A 19,683-nucleotide genomic window follows, 5' to 3' on the forward strand; every position below is an offset into this window, starting at 1 on the left:
AATAATTCTTGATATTTATTTGTACTAAGAACCACAGCCAGAAACCTTACTTATGTAAATGAATAAACGTGTGTGGAGAGTCGAATGATGTCATAATTGATGTGTGTTATCGTCAGTTGTCCGATTGAGGGGAGAGACTATTTTGAATTACATAGGAAAATACTTAGACAATCCACACAAGACGAAAAAGCCGTCGATAAGTCATCTTGACGTATTCAGATCTTGTAATAACACGCCCGTACGTGCGTTTTGCAGAGGCCAGGATGGGAGGAGACTCCGCGGATTGGGCTCATGAATTATCCTCCAGTCTGCAGGTCGTTACCTTCAACAACCTCCAGGGTGAGTTTGTATTATTATTATTATTATTCCTCTTGGTAATGTTTATAAAACGGATAAAAATTGTAAATGTTACTGTTTTTCTTTTGTCATTGTATTTCTTCTCCGTCACAATGTTCAGCGTGAGAACAAAAGTGGATTACGTAGTCTGTTGTAACCAAAAGTATTTAATTTCAATTAGCTGTCGAAGTTTGAAGGTTTCTAACGGTGATGCCTTGTTCTTTTAAACTCTGTCCATTGTCTAAATAAGAAAATTATAAAACTGAAGCATCTGGCTTACGGGATTCAATCTGAAGACGGAATCACAATCCAGCATATATATATATATATATATATATATATATATATATATTGTTATAAGCTGGTCTCTGAGTTCTCGTACAGGAATCTTACATATACAAAGTATGAATTTTAAAGCAAATTTCTGTTAGCTGTGAATTTAAATCGTTTCTTAGAAAGTTATTAACTAACGGTTCCTTATTTCCATGGAGAATATTCTTATTATTATTATTATTAACTACCGAAGTACAAATTCATATGACGTTTCTGCCCTTTGGAAAGTTCTATGCACATGTAATATTAATGTGGGTTCAAGGTCCAGTATGCGAAATTATTTGTGTTCTCATTATCCTTGGTTCGTATTATTTTGAAAATGTCACCAGAGAAAAAGAAAAACTAGGCATTAATTGTCACATTAGAGAGAAAATTAATTTTAATTCGTTACAATTTCTTGAAAATCAGGATCTATCAAGTATACCTAATCATTTTATTTTCCAAATATTTTTTTAAACCATATACTGAAGTTCTCAAGAAGATTTAGTAGCAATTTTAAGTACTTGAAACGTAATTAACGAAGTCAGTGAGAGACGTTTGTAATGAGTGTCCGAGTCAGGTTAATTTGGGGGTGTGTTAATCGAGATTTACAATTTACTGAAACGAACCAGTTCCTGGGCTGGTTGAATTGTCTTTAAAATTGTTACAATCTCGCATCCAAGGTTGTGTTTCCGCAGTTCGGACTCGAATCGTGTAAGCACTAATTTGTGTCTCCTGGATGATTTTCGATTTGCATTTTAAACAGAGGAATGTAGACTGAGAGTGTTTGATCCCAAGAGAAAGGAAGTGACTGGAGAATAGAGACAATTACACAGTCAGGAGCCTACTTATATCTAGGCCGACACTTCAACAAGATTTCTACATCACATCCAGATCAGGAGAATAATATTTAGCGAATATTACAAACTACGAAGTTTTTAATATATAATGCCCTCCACCTCCCTTAGGTCCGAATATTTCCCTCAGTGCCCCCCCCCAATGTGTATTCTAATATTTGGCCACATTCATCAACTTTTATAAAAAGCGATCACGTTCCATCCTCTCTCTCTGGACTTGGGTCATTGCTCGTGAGAGAATTCAACATGAAGATGACTGTCTTCTGGGGTGTCGCGCGGTGTAGTGTGGTAGAAAAAGACCGACGTTCAGGGGTGCTTACTCGCTTAACGTCCTCATGATGGATGCAGCGAAATCCTCCGAAACGTCTGTCCTTTTCTGCCAGACTACACTGCGCGACAGCCCAGGAGACGGTCACGTACTTAGGCCGTTGTTGCTGTGGAGTGTGGTTTCTTCTTCTTCTTCTTCCAGAACGGGATACACCTCTTTGTAACGTAATCTGAAAGCTGCCTATAAATCAAATATCTGATCACATAGCTTTCAGTCAGGGCAGGACGCGACTGGATTGGCCTCTGCCGGTAATCAAGTGCACTGCCTGGGATTACGATTTTCATGGATCGACAGCTCCTCCAATTTCGCCCAGTGCTCAGTCACCATCAGATTCTATTTACATGAGATGTACTTTAATATTATCGTCCCATGTTCTCTGTTCCTTTCACATTATCCGCCTACAAAAATTTTAGTACGAATCGCTCATTTTTCCCATGCGTGCTACATGTTCCTTTCATTTCATCCTTATTTATTTTAAAACCGTAATAATTGGTTACAAAATGCATTTAAGCTTTGCATGTATTTAGCCAGGAAACCTTTATAGTCGCGTGGAGAAAACGTGTCGTCATCGTGAGAAGTAGGCTGCCCGCCAGACCGCTCCGTAATGAAGGCATTGCGCGCGGTTGGCCACGAACCCGGTTCACACCTGTGCGGCACAGCACCTCTGACGGTATATAACAGTACCTTAAATAGGCCACGATCACTTTAAAATCCTTTGTAATTAATTATTCAGAAATCATTCTGGGGTTTGTTTTAGCAAATGCAGTTGGAGCAGCGTCTTTAAATAAACCAAGAAACAAAAACATTATAACGACGACCGTTTCAGTTGCTTGGTAACTCATGTTTTGTCCCTTGAAGCCCGAAACTTGTTTAAATGTTATTTAGTAATTCGGTCCGTACCGCGAAGAAAACACGACACGCCACCATTAGAAATATCAACTGGTTAACGCTGTTTAAGGAAATAATCGATGTTTATTGTGAGAGTCATACGAAAGCCTTAAATACAAATTGTAGCGTTATTGATTGTTAAATTAAGTGGTACATATAGTTACCACTGGACTTTGCAGGGTTAAAAGTATTTTTCAGTAAGATATAAACGTAACGCTGTCTCTACAAACACGGAGAGAGGAACGTTAAAGCGAGAAGAATGGAAATAACAAGGTTATGCTACGATGAATCGGCTACCAGGCGTGTCTTGACACGTGGCGTCCAGAGGCGCGGTGGTAATTAAAGGAAGGAACCAAAGCCGCGATTTGTACGTTTAATTTTAATAACAGGAACGTGAGTAGGGAGATTCCTCACCGGAATTAACTTTTAACACTTCCAGGCCCAGTGGTAATCGTGGCCCCCGGTCACCTGCTTTAACAATCACGAACCGAATTTTGTGTTTATGTATTTCCCGTGATTCTCAGCGTAAACAGCGATTACTTACCGAAAAACCATTTACGAATATAACGTAATGAGTATGATTAGTGTTTTCTTTGAGGTACGTGCTGTATTTTTAAATGTAACTGTTTCAAAAAGGTTAAAAATGTGTAGTGCTGTGTCACTGCGCTCCAGGCGTTTTTAAATCGTGGCCTGTAGATGTCATGCTTGTCTTCTTGTTACGTAATCAATCAGGGGGCGAAGGCGTCGACTATAAATAAAAGAAAACTTAGTTTTTATAAGATCGATCTTTCTTGTCCTGCTCATGTGTCAACCCTGAACTAATAATTAGAAGTGACAATAATAATAATAATAATAATAAAACAAGTACGATGCGATAGACGCAAAATGTACCCTCACCCATAGGAGACCCCATTGTATGTGCAAAGTTTCAGAAGAAAGAACCTGAAGGGAAGAGAACACTTGGTAGACCAAGTCGTAGATGCGATGATAATATAAAATTGTGTCTTAAAAATAGGATTCATATAGACTGCGTTTATTTGGCTCAGGATAGATTTCGCAGATGGCAGGAAATTTCTTTATCAACTGAGCGACTGTCATCTTTTGAAGGGGTACTCTTTTTAATAATATTAATAATAATAATATACATTCCTCCCCGTAGACCGCCGCAGAAAACGACAGCAGATATAATTCTTGTTGCCACGCAGTTCAGAATTTTCTATCTTACGATCTCGTGGCCTACTTAAAAAACTAGGGATTGAAATGCTATAACGTTACGTTATGTTTGTTTTATATGTGTACGAGACCTGAACTCACACCCCAAGGGGACAATATAGCTTCCAGTTCTTATACATTTATTAACTGGAAAGAAATTGTCTTCTCTTCGTTGAATTAAAATTCCGCGTCGAGGCGGCGTCTCGCGATCTCCTCTGCATATCACAGAATACCTCGTCATTCTACTTCTGTCGTCTGCTGTAAGTGCGTTGGCCTGTAAATCCACGGAAACTCGACGCTTTCCGTGTGGATAGTAACTGGTGATTTTGCTGTGGGCCATTCCAGGCCTGCAGATACCATCATTTTTAATTTCAATTTCGGATTATTTGTCAGTTTTTTTTATTTTCTCCACGGTTTACTCTTATGTCTAGATATTCTTTATTTTATGAGATTTAAAGAAACTCATTCGAACGTGTGTTGAAACATCATATCTGTTAAAATCCAGCAACATCCACAGAAAGACACAGCATGGTGAAAAGAGGAGCTGTACTGAGCCCTCTTTCTTTGCAGTCTGCAGTTCTGAGCTGTGTAGGGGCGTACCTCTGTCTGGTCCCACCCTGATGTGAGCTCATTTCTAAAGAAACACGTGTATGAAAACGGAGTCTCTCTCTCACTTCGTATTCTTGTGCGCCAGAAAGCCTGGGCGTACCTAATCTTTTGACGCGTTCTATAGAATTGCGTAGAAATTTTGTAGACACGACATTTGTAGTAAGGACAACTGTTGAACGTATAGTGCATTCAAAATCTATAACGAACTTATTATAAGTAGGACCTATGCTATTTCCGGCTGAAAAATATGCACCAAATTGCTTTTGTAGAATTTAAGTTACTACATAAGTATACGAAAAGTTTCCACAATACTGACTTGTTTTGTGCTTGTTCTCGAGAGTAATTAACTGTAATGATTTTAGCTAAGAAGCGATATCATTTATTAACTAAGTGAGGCTCCAGAAACGAAACTCGTGAAGAGTTAAGCCCTTTGTCATGAACTTAAACATTTTCAGGACTTTGCCTTAAGTTCGATACCTGACTGTGTCTCATCTGATGGGTACAAATCAGATCGTTCATTTCCAAGTTATGAGTCAAAACGTCGACACCTCTACCGGGACATCTGTTTCATATAATGTACCAAATAAGCGCATATAGAATAGGGTGTTATCGAAAATACTGAAAGAATTTTGACGAAATTTTATATTATACCCCACATACAATAAAATTCTAGCGAATTTGATGTTTATCCGTATCTGTCCAACATAACCCTTATCTCAATTTTCGTGAAGCCTAATATCGAATTTGGTTGGTTTTCTTAAACACCGTACATTGCAAAAAAAGAAAAAAAGAAAATCATACGTGATTTAAATACATAGTTCACATTAAAATTTAGAGTATTTATGTGCAACATTTTTTGAGTGTGATTAAATATTTAACGAAATAGTAGGATAAATATTATCTTTTGCTCCGCGGCATGATTAAGTAGAGAAAAATGTTTTGTATCTTCACATTTGTACCTGCAGTTCATTGACATAAAGGGCAATGAGATATACAGTGTGTGTACTGTACTCCAGTCTTTTCAGCCTCTGTTGTAGCTGACTTTTAAAAGAAATGAAGTAGATTACATTTTAATCTTTTATATCTGTAAGAAGAAGGACCATAGCTTCGTCCTTAAATGGTGATCTAAAGTATGATAACCAGAAAGCTCTATGATCGTGGTATCTCGAATGGGGTTATTTACATTGCCTTAATTTAGTTCGTGCTTTAATTAGCCATGCCACTCTTAAGAGTGAAAGCGTCTGAAAAGCAAATGGCGCACATTCTGTCGGAGCTTCTTGTATGACGTGATGCGAGATTAGAAATTAATTTACTGCTCTCTGTGCCGAATGAAGTGAGGAAGAAGGTAATAAGAAGCTGCTGATGACTGAAAGTAATTAATAACTCCGTGGAGATGAGTCGTTGTTGAGAAGTTGAAGCTGCTCATGAAGCCAGGAAATTACTCGCTTTTTATGCAACCCAAAGCTTCATTAGCGCGTTCACAACGGCACAGCACTGGGCCCTGAGCCAGGTGAAATAAACCAGTTTCGTTAATATCCTTTTTAGGGGTTATATAATTTTCAGATTTTTAAATACATTCAGCTTTTGTTTTGTTAGAGGTAATTTCCATCTTTGCCTAGGTCTTCCAAACATTCTCTTACATTCAGGTGTTCTGTCCCATTAGCGTCTAGGTTTCCAGAATGCTCTAGTCCCTTTACGTTTTGTGACTAAAATTATATAGACCTATTCATTTCTCATCTCTTATCATTATGCAGTCTTCTCCGGTCACCTGCCTTCCCCATTCTGAGCAATCTGTATTTGCTGTGGAACACAAAGTTTCACATTTGTAGAAAACAAAGAGGGTATTTTAATATCTAAGTTTTGGGGTGGGAGAGTATAAGGTGAAATATTTTGAATTAAATTATAGCAAGAATATAATACACTCTTAATTTCTTCGTGAGCTTATGTCATTTTTATTTGTTACCGACTTTTCGAAATATTTGAACTTCACCAGATTTTTGGAACTATTTAGTAGCTATTTTTATATTTTGATTTGTCCTGAATTCCAGTGACAAAACATTAAATATCTGTAGTAGACGTAGAACCAAGAGACTGAAATAAAGTTGTTTATTGTGGTCTTCGTAACCGTAACCGATCAGGTAGACTGCATCTTTAGCCAGGTGCAGCTCGTTGCGAACGCCTGACTGGATGTAGCTGGCTAGTGATACATTTTAAGTTATCCATTGTACTGTGTTCCGGTGTATGGAGCAGAATTGAACTAGGCAAATAAGAATAACTTATTTTCTTTTTTGAAAGTGTTAGTAGGGCTTACATGACTAACAAGAACGCTACGCCCTTAGTTACAACCCAGAAGACCACAGAGGATATCTTCACTGCTGTGAGAACATAAAATCTAATTTCCTATGTTGTTTAACAAATTCAGAAGAATGAGATGGGCGGGGTATGTGGAGCGCATGGATGTGGCAAGAGGTGTGCACCTGGTATTAGTCGGGAAGCCTGAAGGAAAAAGACCGCTGGGGAGACCTAGACGTAGATGGGAGGATAATGTCAGGTGGAGTTGAAGGCGAATGGATCTTTCTGGCCCAGGACAAGGACCAGTGGAGGGCTTCGGTTAATTCGGCGATGAACCTTCGGTTTCCCTAAGCTATCTGGTTAGTTAATTTAACAGATTAGAACATTTCTGTGTAACTTAAAAGTCATAAATGTGAAACCTGCATTAATGGATTAAAAAATGCAGGGAGTTCAGCTTCGCAGTCTTGTGAAATGCAAGATGTTTCTTGGAAGGCATTTTATCCTTCAGTTGATCGACCTTTACATCGGAGATTCGTTTTAGTGGTACGATTCTGTCAGTAGCTCCCATTAGATTGATTGATTAATTAATCCTGAAGTTTATAAAAAATTACATAAGTGCAGTGACATTTAACTTTATCTGATTGAAGGGCTGATTCACCTTCTGCTGTGGAGAGATGAGAGAAAATTCCTGACTCTTCGAAAAGTTTTGTGTGAATCTGTGCGCTTCTTAATTACAGCAAGTAGCACTGTTTGTGTGTGTGTGTGTGTGTGTGTGTGTGTGTGTGTGTGCTGTGGCGGGAATCAGCGACAGTCAGCTTGATGTTTGTTCTGCTGCTGTCTGCATTCTTTTGTTGAAAATACGGGTTAAGTTCATCCGCATCAGACTGCAGTGGCAAGTACAGCCTGTCCACAAAGTTCTTATTCATTTAAGTTATATTTTATAAACGTTCATGTTTTCAACTTGAATTCCCTGATACGACTCCTGTAGTTACTCGTGTTGGAGAGACGGGTTTATTCCCAGGGGAATCCATCGCCAGCGAGCAGTGAGGGATTGAGTTTCACGCACCATTTTGAGACTTGAATTCTCGAGTGTATGGTACTGAATTGCCTCTGAGAAATTGATAGTCGTTTACCCGATCAATTAATGCCCCCCATAAATTTATACTTAGAACCCAAGAGCTCACCGTGAGACCCCTTTATGAGCCACGTGATTCCAATCTGCCAGCTCACAATACTATTTATTTCATGTTAATATTATCCTACCATCTCCCAAATGATCTCTTCACATTTTTCAACTAACATACTGTGTTAATTTCCCTCATGCATGCTACATGCAAACCCTTCTCTTTCCCTTTGATTTTATTACCCTAGTACTGAAACGTACTAATTATAAAGCTCGTCAAGGTATAAATTTCTCAAGACCCCAATATATTTTTTCCTTTGGAAAGTGCTTCGAGATGAACCTACATTTTATTCGTAAATTATAATTGATAACCGAAGCAAATAAACAAAGGTCTTGAGCGGAAATATATGTCTCTCGATCTCGTAGACCTGTGGGGTATGTCGTACATGAGGAGTACGAAATGTCAGAAACATCAACACAGCGTAGCTAATACTGCACAGTCTGTTGGTAGCGTTTCAGAGAGGCCAAAAATCACAAAGCGTGACATACACGTATGTAGACCTCACGTACAGAGCGGCTCTGTAAGGTTTATTTTACATTGGAAAAATTCTGGAACCTTTCGTGGTGTATTGAATATAGAGACTCTACTTCCTTCTGACATGGCACAGATGTGAAAACACCGTGTTCTCTGGTACGTGTTACTCCTTTTAATATGTTTTATTTTATTTGCAGTACTTTTACGTGAACGTACTACAACGAATATTTGTATGAAACATTTTCTTTTTATCTTTGATTAAATTTTAAAAAAAGGACGTCATCCGAAAACGCTTTGCAGTAGTCTAAAACAAAGTACAGGCATAATATATGCTTCATGTGTGGAGCGCACTGGATTTCTTGCGTGTGGCAAAACAGATTCAGACAATTTTCTGCATAGGACATTAACATATAACATAGTTTTTGGTCAGGGGTGAGCGTGCAGATGGCTGTCTTCTGTGATGTTGCATAATATAGTCTGCTAGATAATTACTAACGTTTCAAAGGCGCTTCCTGCTTCCGTCATCAGGGTGAGAGTCACTCTGATGATGGAGGCGGTCAGCTTCTCTGAAACGTCGGTCAGTATCTACGAGAATACCCCCCTTGTATCTGTGAGAACCTGAAACCTCACATGTACTTTCGGGTTTCATAAAAATCGGGAATTTCTTGCCTAGCTTAATGTAGTTTAGCTTCTTAGGACACTGCTCCATGAAGTTGATGAGTTAGGAATATTTTATTGTGTACCATAATCTTAACAATAAAGGGTTTTTAACTTTTGTAACAGAATGTTTCTTCCCGTGCCTTGTATTTTAAGGGTAAATATCATTGTTTCAATATTGATGCTGATTACATAACCTGAAGATCAAATTATACAAAAAAAAAAACTTTGCCTGTTGTTTTCTATGGGTGCGAAACATGGTCTCTCACTCTGAAGGAAGAATACAGATTGCGGGTGTTTGAGAACAGGGTGTTGAGGAGGATATCTAAGCCTAGGAGAGATGAGGATGGTGAATAGAGAAAACTGCAAAATGAGTTTAAAAATCTGTACTCCTCCCCCAAAATTATCAGGGCGATTAAGTCGAGAAGAATGAGATGGGCTGGGCATGTGGCGCGCATGGATGGGGCAAGAGGTGTGCACCGGGTACTGGTTGGGAAGCCTGAGGGGAAGAGACCGCTGGGGAGACCTAGATATAGATGGGAGGATAATGTCAGGCGGGATGTGTGGGAGATAGGAGTTGAAGGAGACTGGATTTTGTTGGCCCAGGACAGGGTCCGGTGGAGGGCTTTGGTTAATTCGGTGATGAACCTTCGGGTTCCGTAAGCCATATAGTTAGTTAGATGCTGATTGCATATTGTTACTTCTTCGATCTACAGATGTATTGAGCTCAAAGGAATGTTGTCACTACACGCACATACGATTAGTACACAAGAGAGAGACACTGCGGTACGATCGCATGGCATGGCGTCCTCTTGTTTAATGAGCTCGCTGCAAAGTTTGTTTGAATATTTGATGTTTTATAAATTCGGAACAACCCTGACAGTGACATTCAGTGGGGTGGAGGGTGGGGTAGAGGTGACAGACGAGTCGAATCTTTTCTTCAGTTCACGAACCAGGCGTGATGGTGCTAGGGCTTCAGAACCAAGATAGAGACAGGACGTGCTGTTAGGTACAGAATACTGATGTGTCTCCGTTGCTGCCCTGTAGGAAGAGATCTCACCACGTACATGTCAACTGAACTTTTCAAATATACCTCCAAACGAAGGCAGCAAGAGAAAAAAAAACCTTGTGGTAATTTTAAGAGTTGTGGACACTTGAGCGACTAATATGAGCCTATTAACCATCAATTATAGTAGGATGTTGCGAGAAGTCGAGAATTTTACTTCTCGATGATCAAGGTTGAAATTAAAGAGAAACAGTTTTTAAATTACCTATTAATGTGGTTTGTTTTAGAACTCAGGAGTATAAGTTGTGTCGGTGAAGCGGTAACTGGGATACTGGAAATGCACCAGTTTCGAGGAGGCGAGTATACAGGATACGCTTGCTGACCTTCATGTTTTCCTCAGTGTCTCCCCTAACGAATGTTAGATTAGTAATTGCAGAAATATCACTGTCTCCTCCTTGAGGATCCATTCACGCTTACATTGTCGTCTCACTTATTATCTCATGAGGTGTGCTGTAGTCCTCACCAAGCAGCACGAAGAAGCGTAATTATATTACTTCATTATTCCGAAACGTATGAAAAATGCAGCGTTTTTGTTCAAACCTTTCTTGCCAATTTTCTTGTCATTTACCTTAAATGTATGCGTTATATTCAATGTAACTAGCACATTCTTATGATTTCCCCTAATTTTCTCCCAGATACCTTTGTCGTTCCACTCCTGCCTCATTATCCTCTTACCAAGCAACCCGGTAAGGAGAATTTATCATTGCATTGTAGGAAATAGACCAGGAATATGAAGCTGTGATGAATTACGTTACTGAGAACAGCAATGGGAGCGAATGCTTAGCTACGTAGGGTATTCGTGTTTGTTACGACGTATTAACATTAATTGACGAGTGAAGAACATGTTTTGTACAGAAACATATTCTGCCACAAGTTTAAAGCTTTACGGAACCACGGAATTCACGAGGATAATAATCTACCACCTTCGGCGCGATATATAAAGATCAAAGGTATCTCTTCACCATTCTGAATTTTTAGTAGATCAAATCTTTTAAACATGCCGTACAAAAAGAAAACAGTAAAAGAGAAAACTGGAATTTACGGTCGTCTAGGGAGATATGCGTGAAGCTTATGGAAGTGTGTTGGATGGGGAAGAAATCTTGAAGAGGAAAGTGGAAGGATGAGGAAATGGGGGAACAGTCTATTGAAACAGAAGTGGGAATTTCTCCCTCAAGTGCCTTCATGTACATTAAGTCTGTGGAGGCACTCGTCTTATGTCACTACACTCTCAGTTTTACTGCATTCAAATTATGTTGAGAAAGATGCTTATCTTTTCTTAGGAGAGGAAACTAGGTTTAAAAGTGTAAAAGCGCAGGTAATGATTAGGAAAGAAGCTGTAAGGAATGAAGTAAAACGAAAGAGAAGAGGATGATGGCGACGAGGGTTGGTGGATGGTTTCCCGTTTTCGGGGGGAGGGGGGGTAATAAAAAGGAGAAATAAAGACGGATAGCCTAGGATAAAGAAGTATGATAACAAGTAGACAAGTAAAAAATGTGGGTATGGAGAGAAATAGAGAGGTAGAATATAAGAGAAAGAAAGCGAATGCGATAGGGGTGGAAATAATTCACATAGCGAATTAAAGTAGAGGGATGATAACTAAGAGACTTGTGAGTGGAGCCATAGAAGATGTCCGAAGTGAAACGGAGTACTAAAGGAGAAAGAAAGGGAAGAATGAAGGAGAGAAAGCAGTGACTGATGGGGAGGATTTTGGGAAGAATAACAAATGTGCGCTATCGGTGGAAGCACCTGCCTGTACTCGCTGCTTGCTGCTTAGAATTCCGAATGAGACTCTCTCCGTCTGGATGGCTAGTTAGTGGGGCGAGGCACTTCATTCTACAAGGGCTGATGTCCAGAAGTAAGTTCTTAGATAGAAAACTTCGAATTAAAAGTCACTTTTATCTCTATCAGGCTGTAGATGCATTTTCTAAAAACAGTATCATGAACATTTTGTCCCACTACTGACATACGTCTGTCACATTGTGAGGATCTACTAATTGACTAACTCCTTGATGTGGAGTCGTTCTTGAGAAGCTAATAGTCGCGTGTATGATAAGTAGCATTCGAAGCAGTATATGGAACCCGAATGTTTATTACCGTGTTCGGAAGATCACGTTACTAGGCCCACTCCCGTGCCAGATGAATCCAATAAAGAACTGCTGTAACTTGTATTATTTATTATTAATCATAGAATCTTTTTGGCATCGTACATTATCAAATGGTAGAGTTTTGATGCTTGGAAGGAAATTATTATCTTATTCAGAATCGATCTATCGAAAAATGACAGTAGTCCGTATTAAATCTGGGCAGGTCCACGACAAATGGAGCGTCACTCTTACAAACGCCCGTCATTCTAGAAGTGTTCTGGATAGTGTCCATCTTCCGATTTCCTGCCACTCAGCAGTTCAGATGTTACCTCAAATGTCGTGACTCAACGACATTACATTACCCTACCTCAGCTTTAGTTCTCTCTTGTCATGGGGAGGATTGGCATCTCTGCCATGGCGTCTCGTACCCTGACTGATGTTTTCACAGTTTGAGGCGCGTGTGCAATTTTCAGAGACTTAAAATATGTTTACTAAGCATGTTGGTGTAACAGTTTCCAATGGCTGCACGGTCTGGTAAATCAAAATATAAAGTCTAATAGCTGCATGATGTGTGCCATTTTGCATCTCTTAAATCTCCTGGATGCTTTTGACACAGATTTACTACGAGATACATTGAGCAAAATTTAAAAATTGACCTGCATTTCGCATACGCGTGAAGTCCTTTAAGTTTACTTTCTGGTCGCTCATAAACTGGCATTTAACGTCCTGTCGTTTCAGGTTGAATGTGAAATTATTTAATGACGCTGTTTTTATTACAGACGATGAAGGCAGTCGAAGATTATTATAAGACACAATAAATGCTATGTGAGATGATTTCTGCTTACAGTTGTACTTGACTTTGCTCCACACGTATTAACAAAAATTATCTGAACTGAGTAGCTAGTTTCTTATTGAAATTAATGTAATTTTCTCATGATAGCGAATTAAATTAATTTATTATATTAAAATTATTTGTTGGGAGTGCAAAATTAATGTTGAGGAAGGGAGTGTAATATTAGGTAGATGTTGAAGAAATAGGAACATATGGAGAAGACTGGATTTAAATCTCTCTAGGGATTTCATATTAAGTTTTCAAGGAACCCAGTTTTTTTTGTCAATCTTCAATTCGATTGATAATGTATGAAATGTTTAATTACCTGTTGATGTCTGTGTTGGTGATTTCGTCTTCTGAAAGGCTGTGGAAATCTCATTGCGTTGCTTCCAGTCCTTTGGTGTCCCTTCCCTTAAATGGGCCTAATTTTAGATTTCCTTAACTGTTCATATTTTCGTTTCCGATAGCAGATGCGTATGTTAATAATTTTATTTCCATGTTTTTTGTGTGGTCTTATATAGTGATATATCCTAAATTGGTCAACTTGAATGCCTTGACACTTGTTCAGTAAATTTTATTGTGTAATAGTAGTTTTATTTTTACCAGCTATTTGCTTTCAGTGGTAGATTATTAATTTTGTATTCGTTTGCAGTGATAATTCGTGTGTGGTAATCTGTAATTCATATTGGGCGATTTAGTTATGTATTACGACTTGCATCTACTCGTAGTTTCGTGTCAACCTCACCCCATATCTTAGGATACTATCTGCCAGCATACGAATAGCATAAAAGACCAGAATTTATATTAATAAGCCAAACACAAACACAGACTCCCAGGTGAGGCCCTCGGGTGGGTTATTAACCGGCTTAATATCAGCGAGGTATAGCAAACCATCCGGAAAACCAGGTCAGTGGTTTTCAATCTCTGCTGTTTCACGTGCAGGTACAACAGCAGCACACCGCACATTCCCATCGCCGGTCTCATATTTCGTAGTACGAGCAGTAGTTTACAGTTCAAATTATGCGTCGAAATGCAAGAGACATGATAACAATTTACGCTGAATAATTGTTATCTACATTTATGAATCAGTCTTGCATGTATCTTATTGTTTCATTTTATTCCACCGAAAAGAACGCCTTCTTTACTGCTAGCAAGCAACGCGAAACACGTCGAAAAAGATATACACATCATTGAAGGATTTTCTTATCCCATATACTTCTCGTTGGATAATTCACATCTATCCCGTTGAATCTGAATGATATGTGAACTCAGCAGTTGATACAGCGTTGTAAAATAACAGAATAAAGAGCTGGTAACCATGGCGTACGTCGACCTGCTTTTATACCGACCTCTTTGCATTTGTATTTTTATCCATTGTTTGTAGGTGTCTACTAAATCGCTTCTTGAATCCCCGGTTCTAGCGTGAGCGAAAAACGTCTTGGGCTAGTCCATGTCTGTCTGTCGCGTTTCTCAGTAACGATGCATTGCTGTAACAGTGACCTCGAATCACATTGTTGCAACAGCGTGCTTCTGTTCAGTCCGTAGCTTCCCTCGTGTTTTACGTCTACCTGTTTAATTAATTAAGAGGAAAGCCGAGTGCGTAACGTTATTCCTTAGCCAGTTGAGGATGTAACAGGTGCCATATTTCAACCACTTGAGTCAACTAAGCGTCAACTATGAAGTGTAGACAACCGAAATTGTGTATTGGGCTCACCTTGTGGCGATGGAGCGGTGATCAAGATGGCCGATTAAGTAATGACAACATTAAAGATTGAATGGATCTGAATCTGGCACAACTAGAATTTTTAACCGAAAACGTGTTAGAAATTCAATTTTAAAATGTGTGGTAATGCCCGATATTCCAATCCGTACAGCCTAAAACGGGTTGGATCACGAGTAAAACCTTTGTTTGGAAAGCCGTGCATTTTGGTTGGCTCACACGTTGTTTAAGGCTTCGACCGGGATGTTAAATCTTATGTGGTACCGCCTGATTCGACTTCTAATGGTTAAGTGAAGTGTTTTCTTCGCGGTACGGTCTGGATTCGTAAATATTATGAAGACGAGCTTCGGCTTCAAAGGGTTAACCAGCTGATTTTCGTAATGGTGAGGTGTAGTGTTTTCTTCGCGGTACGGACTGAATTCATAAATAATATTCAGACGATCTTCGGCTTCAAAGGGTTAACGACAGTGTATGTCTCATAGCCGTTCCCTCTGCGTATCTAGCTCTTGACCTCGCTCCACGATTAATAATTTCTGCACTTGTTAAGCTGTCTTTAAATAATCTACGAATACTGTTACGCTCACAAATGTTGTTTTTGACTGTCGTGATGTAACAAAACACGCTCTTTGGCTTCCGATGTGGCAAGCGACGTGAGACAGTTGAGTGTGTGTAGGTCCATAGGAAATAGTGCGTCCATATTGCGGTAAATGCTAATAAGTTTAGATTGCATCGGCGTGTCTTTGACAGGTAGATCGACTTAGATAACCTGCGTGTGTTCGAACAGGACGTCTCTAAGATCAATAACCGCTTGTCCGTGCAGGGTAATTCCTGTGGGATGTTGGTGAGCTGACCGTCTCCGAATGGACATCAAGACCTGCGCTATCTCACTGACAGTAAAGGGGATGCATATTGCAGTGCAGTGCATAGCTCATTGTACGTTATATTATGTTTATAGGACATGCAGACTCATTACTAATGAACTAAACGCATAAAAGTGTCAGAAATTATATCGCCTTCTAGCTCATTAAATGCCCTGTGTGTCGAAAAATGTGTGAAATAAAAGCAGTTTTCAACAATATTCAGATGTATTTTGTGTCAGGTATCAAACTTTTGTGTGAAACGTTTACGGGATAATCTGGGCTGTAAGAAGTGAGAGTTTTATGTTTTTACGTTGGCGTTTTTGTGTTCCGCAAGTATTAACGCTATTCGTTAGAGAGTATCAAATGTTAGCAATCAAGAAGTGAAAATTCGGAGACAATAACAGAGAGAAAGCTCCAGATTTCTTAAACTGTGCGTACGTTTCTTAACTTGTTACTGCATTATTTAATTCTGGGTTGCTGGAATTAGATATGACTTATATGAGGCCAAAAGTGATATTATTATGCCCCGCTGACTTCAAATGACTGACCCCCAAAATTTTAATGTAAATGAGCTTTCTGAGGGTGTTATATATTTTGCTGTTTTCACTCCTTATATTTAAAATTCCTTTCGGCTTTCCTGAATCCCATTAAAAATATAAACATCTTCGCCAACAATAAAATAACTGCTTGTGTTAATTGACTTGTATTTGGCTCGGTAATAAAACTTAAAATTTTCTTGTATTTTAATCTTTTTCAGGATACGAGGTTAAATGTTATATTGTTATTATCTATCGTATAGACTGTGTAGAGTGATCAGTCACTTAACAAAAATGTAGGGCTGTATTTATGTTTTTCTTGCTTTATTATTACCACTGATTGTGCTGTTCTTTTACATCAGATTTCTCCACTTCACAACAGAATGAAACGCTGAAGTGTTTTGTCGCTGTCAATTTCTTGTTTGTATCTGGAACAATAGCTACTTCATCTTGCACCCGAGTTTTCTTTATAGTGGAAACCAATCTTTGTTGTTTCAAAGAAACATTATTATTTGCTATTATTTTTAACTGTGGTTATGAAAGCACAATACGTATAATTGTTTTACATTGTCTGGGTCACCCCTTCACAATACTCGTCAGAATTCCTCATCGTACGTACAATAAATGCTGAATAGTACAGTCTGTTGTGGCATTATTGAGCAGTATGTTTTAGAGTTTAATCACTCCAGTTGCTCTAGAGATAACTGAAGGTTGTCTTTAAAAGCTTTGAGATGAACAGCTGGTCAGCAGGTTAGAAACTGAAGATTATTTACCACGCTCATAACAGTCCGGCACTGGACCCGATTCTGGGCTAGTTAAATGCAGTCCACACCCTTCCATCCTATTTATTTAAGATCTATTTCAGTATTATCTCATTATCTGTCCTGGCCAGTTGAAGTGATCTCGTCTCCAAAACATACAGATTTTTCATCTCATTTTTTATATTTTCTCACCCATCTCATTTACTTTGACTTCATCACCCTAGTAGTTTTAATGTAGAGTACAAATTATGAATTTCATTATTACGCAATGTTTCCAACCCCCCCCCCCCCCCCCGGCTGCGTAACTTTTTTTTTGGTCGAAATGTTCAGGGTACTTTGTTCTCAAACACAATATGTCCATGGTCCTTCCTTTGTATAAGAGCCCAGACATTAGATGTTTAAAATCGAGTATGAAAGAACATCACTTTGGGGGTTGGCTCTGCTTTTTTGCCATAATTGCCTCACTATATATGAGGAGGAGTTGTTAATATTAATCTGTTTTTATTTTTGCTCGTGATATTAGCTTATAGGTTACATTATGTAGTATAGTGACTAGCGAATTGCTTGTAAGTGGTCTAAGCATTTCATGTTGAGTTGGTTTTTAAATCATGAAGCTAAATATTTTGATGAAATGAAAGTGTTAGATGAAATATATAATGGTTTTTATTTCCATAAAGTTTCTGAATTGGCATTGGTTTAAATTGATTCAAGATCAAATGGGAATTTTATGTAGGTTCTACACCAGCAATAAGGGATTTCTGTAAAGTGAAAGGTCTTTACATACTGGTCACTACTTTCGATATCTTGTTAAATAGGCAATGGACAGGGTCTAGTCTGATGGCTAACTTAGGCAGAAAAGTGTTTTGCTAGTCGCTTTATCAATACAGCGACAACAGCAAACGAAAATAATTCATTTTCCGGAAAAGCTCCGCATTTGCGTGTCAGCGAATGCAAGTCTCTCAGGAGTAGCATTTGTTTCATTTGCTTTTCATGGTTGTTATCGTTACTGCTGAACCCCCCCCCCCCCCCCCCCCCCCGAGGAGGAGATTGCCAGATTACGTTACTGAGGCGACGATCGTCCCAGGCCGGGAGGTGGTACGGCTTGGGGAGGGCAAAGCGGTGAAAAGTCAAAAGAAACTACGTCGAATAATCGAAGTATATTATTTAATGAAAAATATTTAAATATAGGATAAAAAGAATCGAGACACCTTTCAGGGCTCAAACTCCGCCTGGGTATGCGACTCCAGATGCCGAACTCAACCCCCACAAACCCTGACTTGCCTCCCGACTTTCTCCTCGAGTCGTTCTCTCTCCGGCGGACACACACAGACTGTCCTAACTGCCCTGCTGTCTGATCAGGGCTCGAACTCGCCGACTCCAAAGAACTTAGAGAGGGGAGATAAGCCACTTCGAGCCATGAGGCATGGCTCACTGCCCATGCACCTAGTATGAGTTTCACGAGAGCAGATTAGTGAATAGATATCTATTTAAACGTAATTAAATAGCACGTTCTGATAAAAACTTACGACGGACGTTTCCCCTATCAAATGTGTTCGTGGAGAATTCCAAATCCGAACACTTACATTAAATGAACCTGCTAGTGGCAGAGGCGTTAATTGGAAAGTGGAGACGTTAACCAGTTTAAGCTGCTTACAGCAACATTACAATAATTCTTGTAGGGTAGTTACAGATCGACCTTATTTTTGTTTCAATTCTAATGGGTTTTGACGACGGTAGTTTACACTTAAAATTATTTGTTGTCAGGACTTTTTCCATCGTCTGTTCTTTAAAATTACGACGTTTCGGAGGCTAGTTGTGTCTCCGTCTTCAGGTTAGAGGTACCTACTCTGTTCGGTCCCTTAGATAGAGCTAGTCTCTGTCACTGGACAGAACCAGCCTCCGAAACGTCGTGATTTTAAATAAAGACAATGGAAAAAGTCCTGAAAATGAATAATTTTAACTTATTTTTGATCTTTGACAGGGATAGTGGAGATATATTCTTTCAGTAACTTCTTACAGTACGCAAAACACTTCAGTTGAACACATTCGTCAAAGTGGTAACGGAGTAAGGAAGTTAAGTACAAATAGATGAAGCTGAATTTGTGTAACGTGGAAAACAGGATCAGCTTGTCACCGAGCTAGTCATCAATGATTTTTCAGGTTATTACAAATGATGTATCAGTTGATGGCTTCAGCTGTTGAGCATGTGGTTTGACTGCCCCTTCCCGAACAACCTCCTGTCGTTCTCAGTTAATGCAAACGCCTCGGAGGGAGTTCTCAGCTTCCTAATGCTTCAAAGGGGATCTTTGTCCCCAGAACCAACAACACCAGACATTGTATTACGCCACCACGTTCGTACGCTAAAAATGTGCCACCATGAATTTCATAATGGTATGTCATATGCATAATTCTCTAGAATCTTCGCATATGAATACACATGGAATGTATAAGGAGGTTTTATTACACTGAGACATGTGGTTCATGAAAGATTGAATGTAGGGTGAATTGGGACAAAGTGATACATAAAGAACAAATGGTGGTCCTCACAGATCGGGAATATCGCGGTCTTCCGGATCGAATAAGAAAGACCCGTCCTTTGAAATGTAGTGGGCTTTTAAAGTTTTAACATATTTATGACTTTATAATAGACGATACACAAAGCCTGAAATAAAGAA

General features: G+C 39.1%; 1 protein-coding gene across 6 annotated transcripts in view; it reads left to right on the forward strand.

The window, feature by feature from the left end:
• Window positions 1–19,683, forward strand: part of LOC147871614 (TBC1 domain family member 4-like) — a 259,104-nt gene that overhangs the window by 22,970 nt on the left and 216,451 nt on the right. For all 6 annotated transcript variants that reach the window (XR_015538604.1, XR_015538603.1, XR_015538605.1 and 3 more), the window contains exon 6: window positions 256–339. Coding sequence is in view for 3 of the 6 variants with exons in the window: in XM_087360629.1 (XP_087216755.1) it covers window positions 256–339 (84 nt within the window). In the remaining 3 variants the exon portion in view is untranslated. The remainder of the gene's footprint in view (window positions 1–255; window positions 340–19,683) is intronic.

This window comes from Zootermopsis nevadensis, unplaced genomic scaffold (assembly GCF_977971745.1).
Source record: "Zootermopsis nevadensis isolate Lab colony 2312 unplaced genomic scaffold, Znev_1.0 Znev_ptg000045l, whole genome shotgun sequence".
NCBI lineage: Eukaryota > Metazoa > Arthropoda > Insecta > Blattodea > Termopsidae > Zootermopsis > Zootermopsis nevadensis.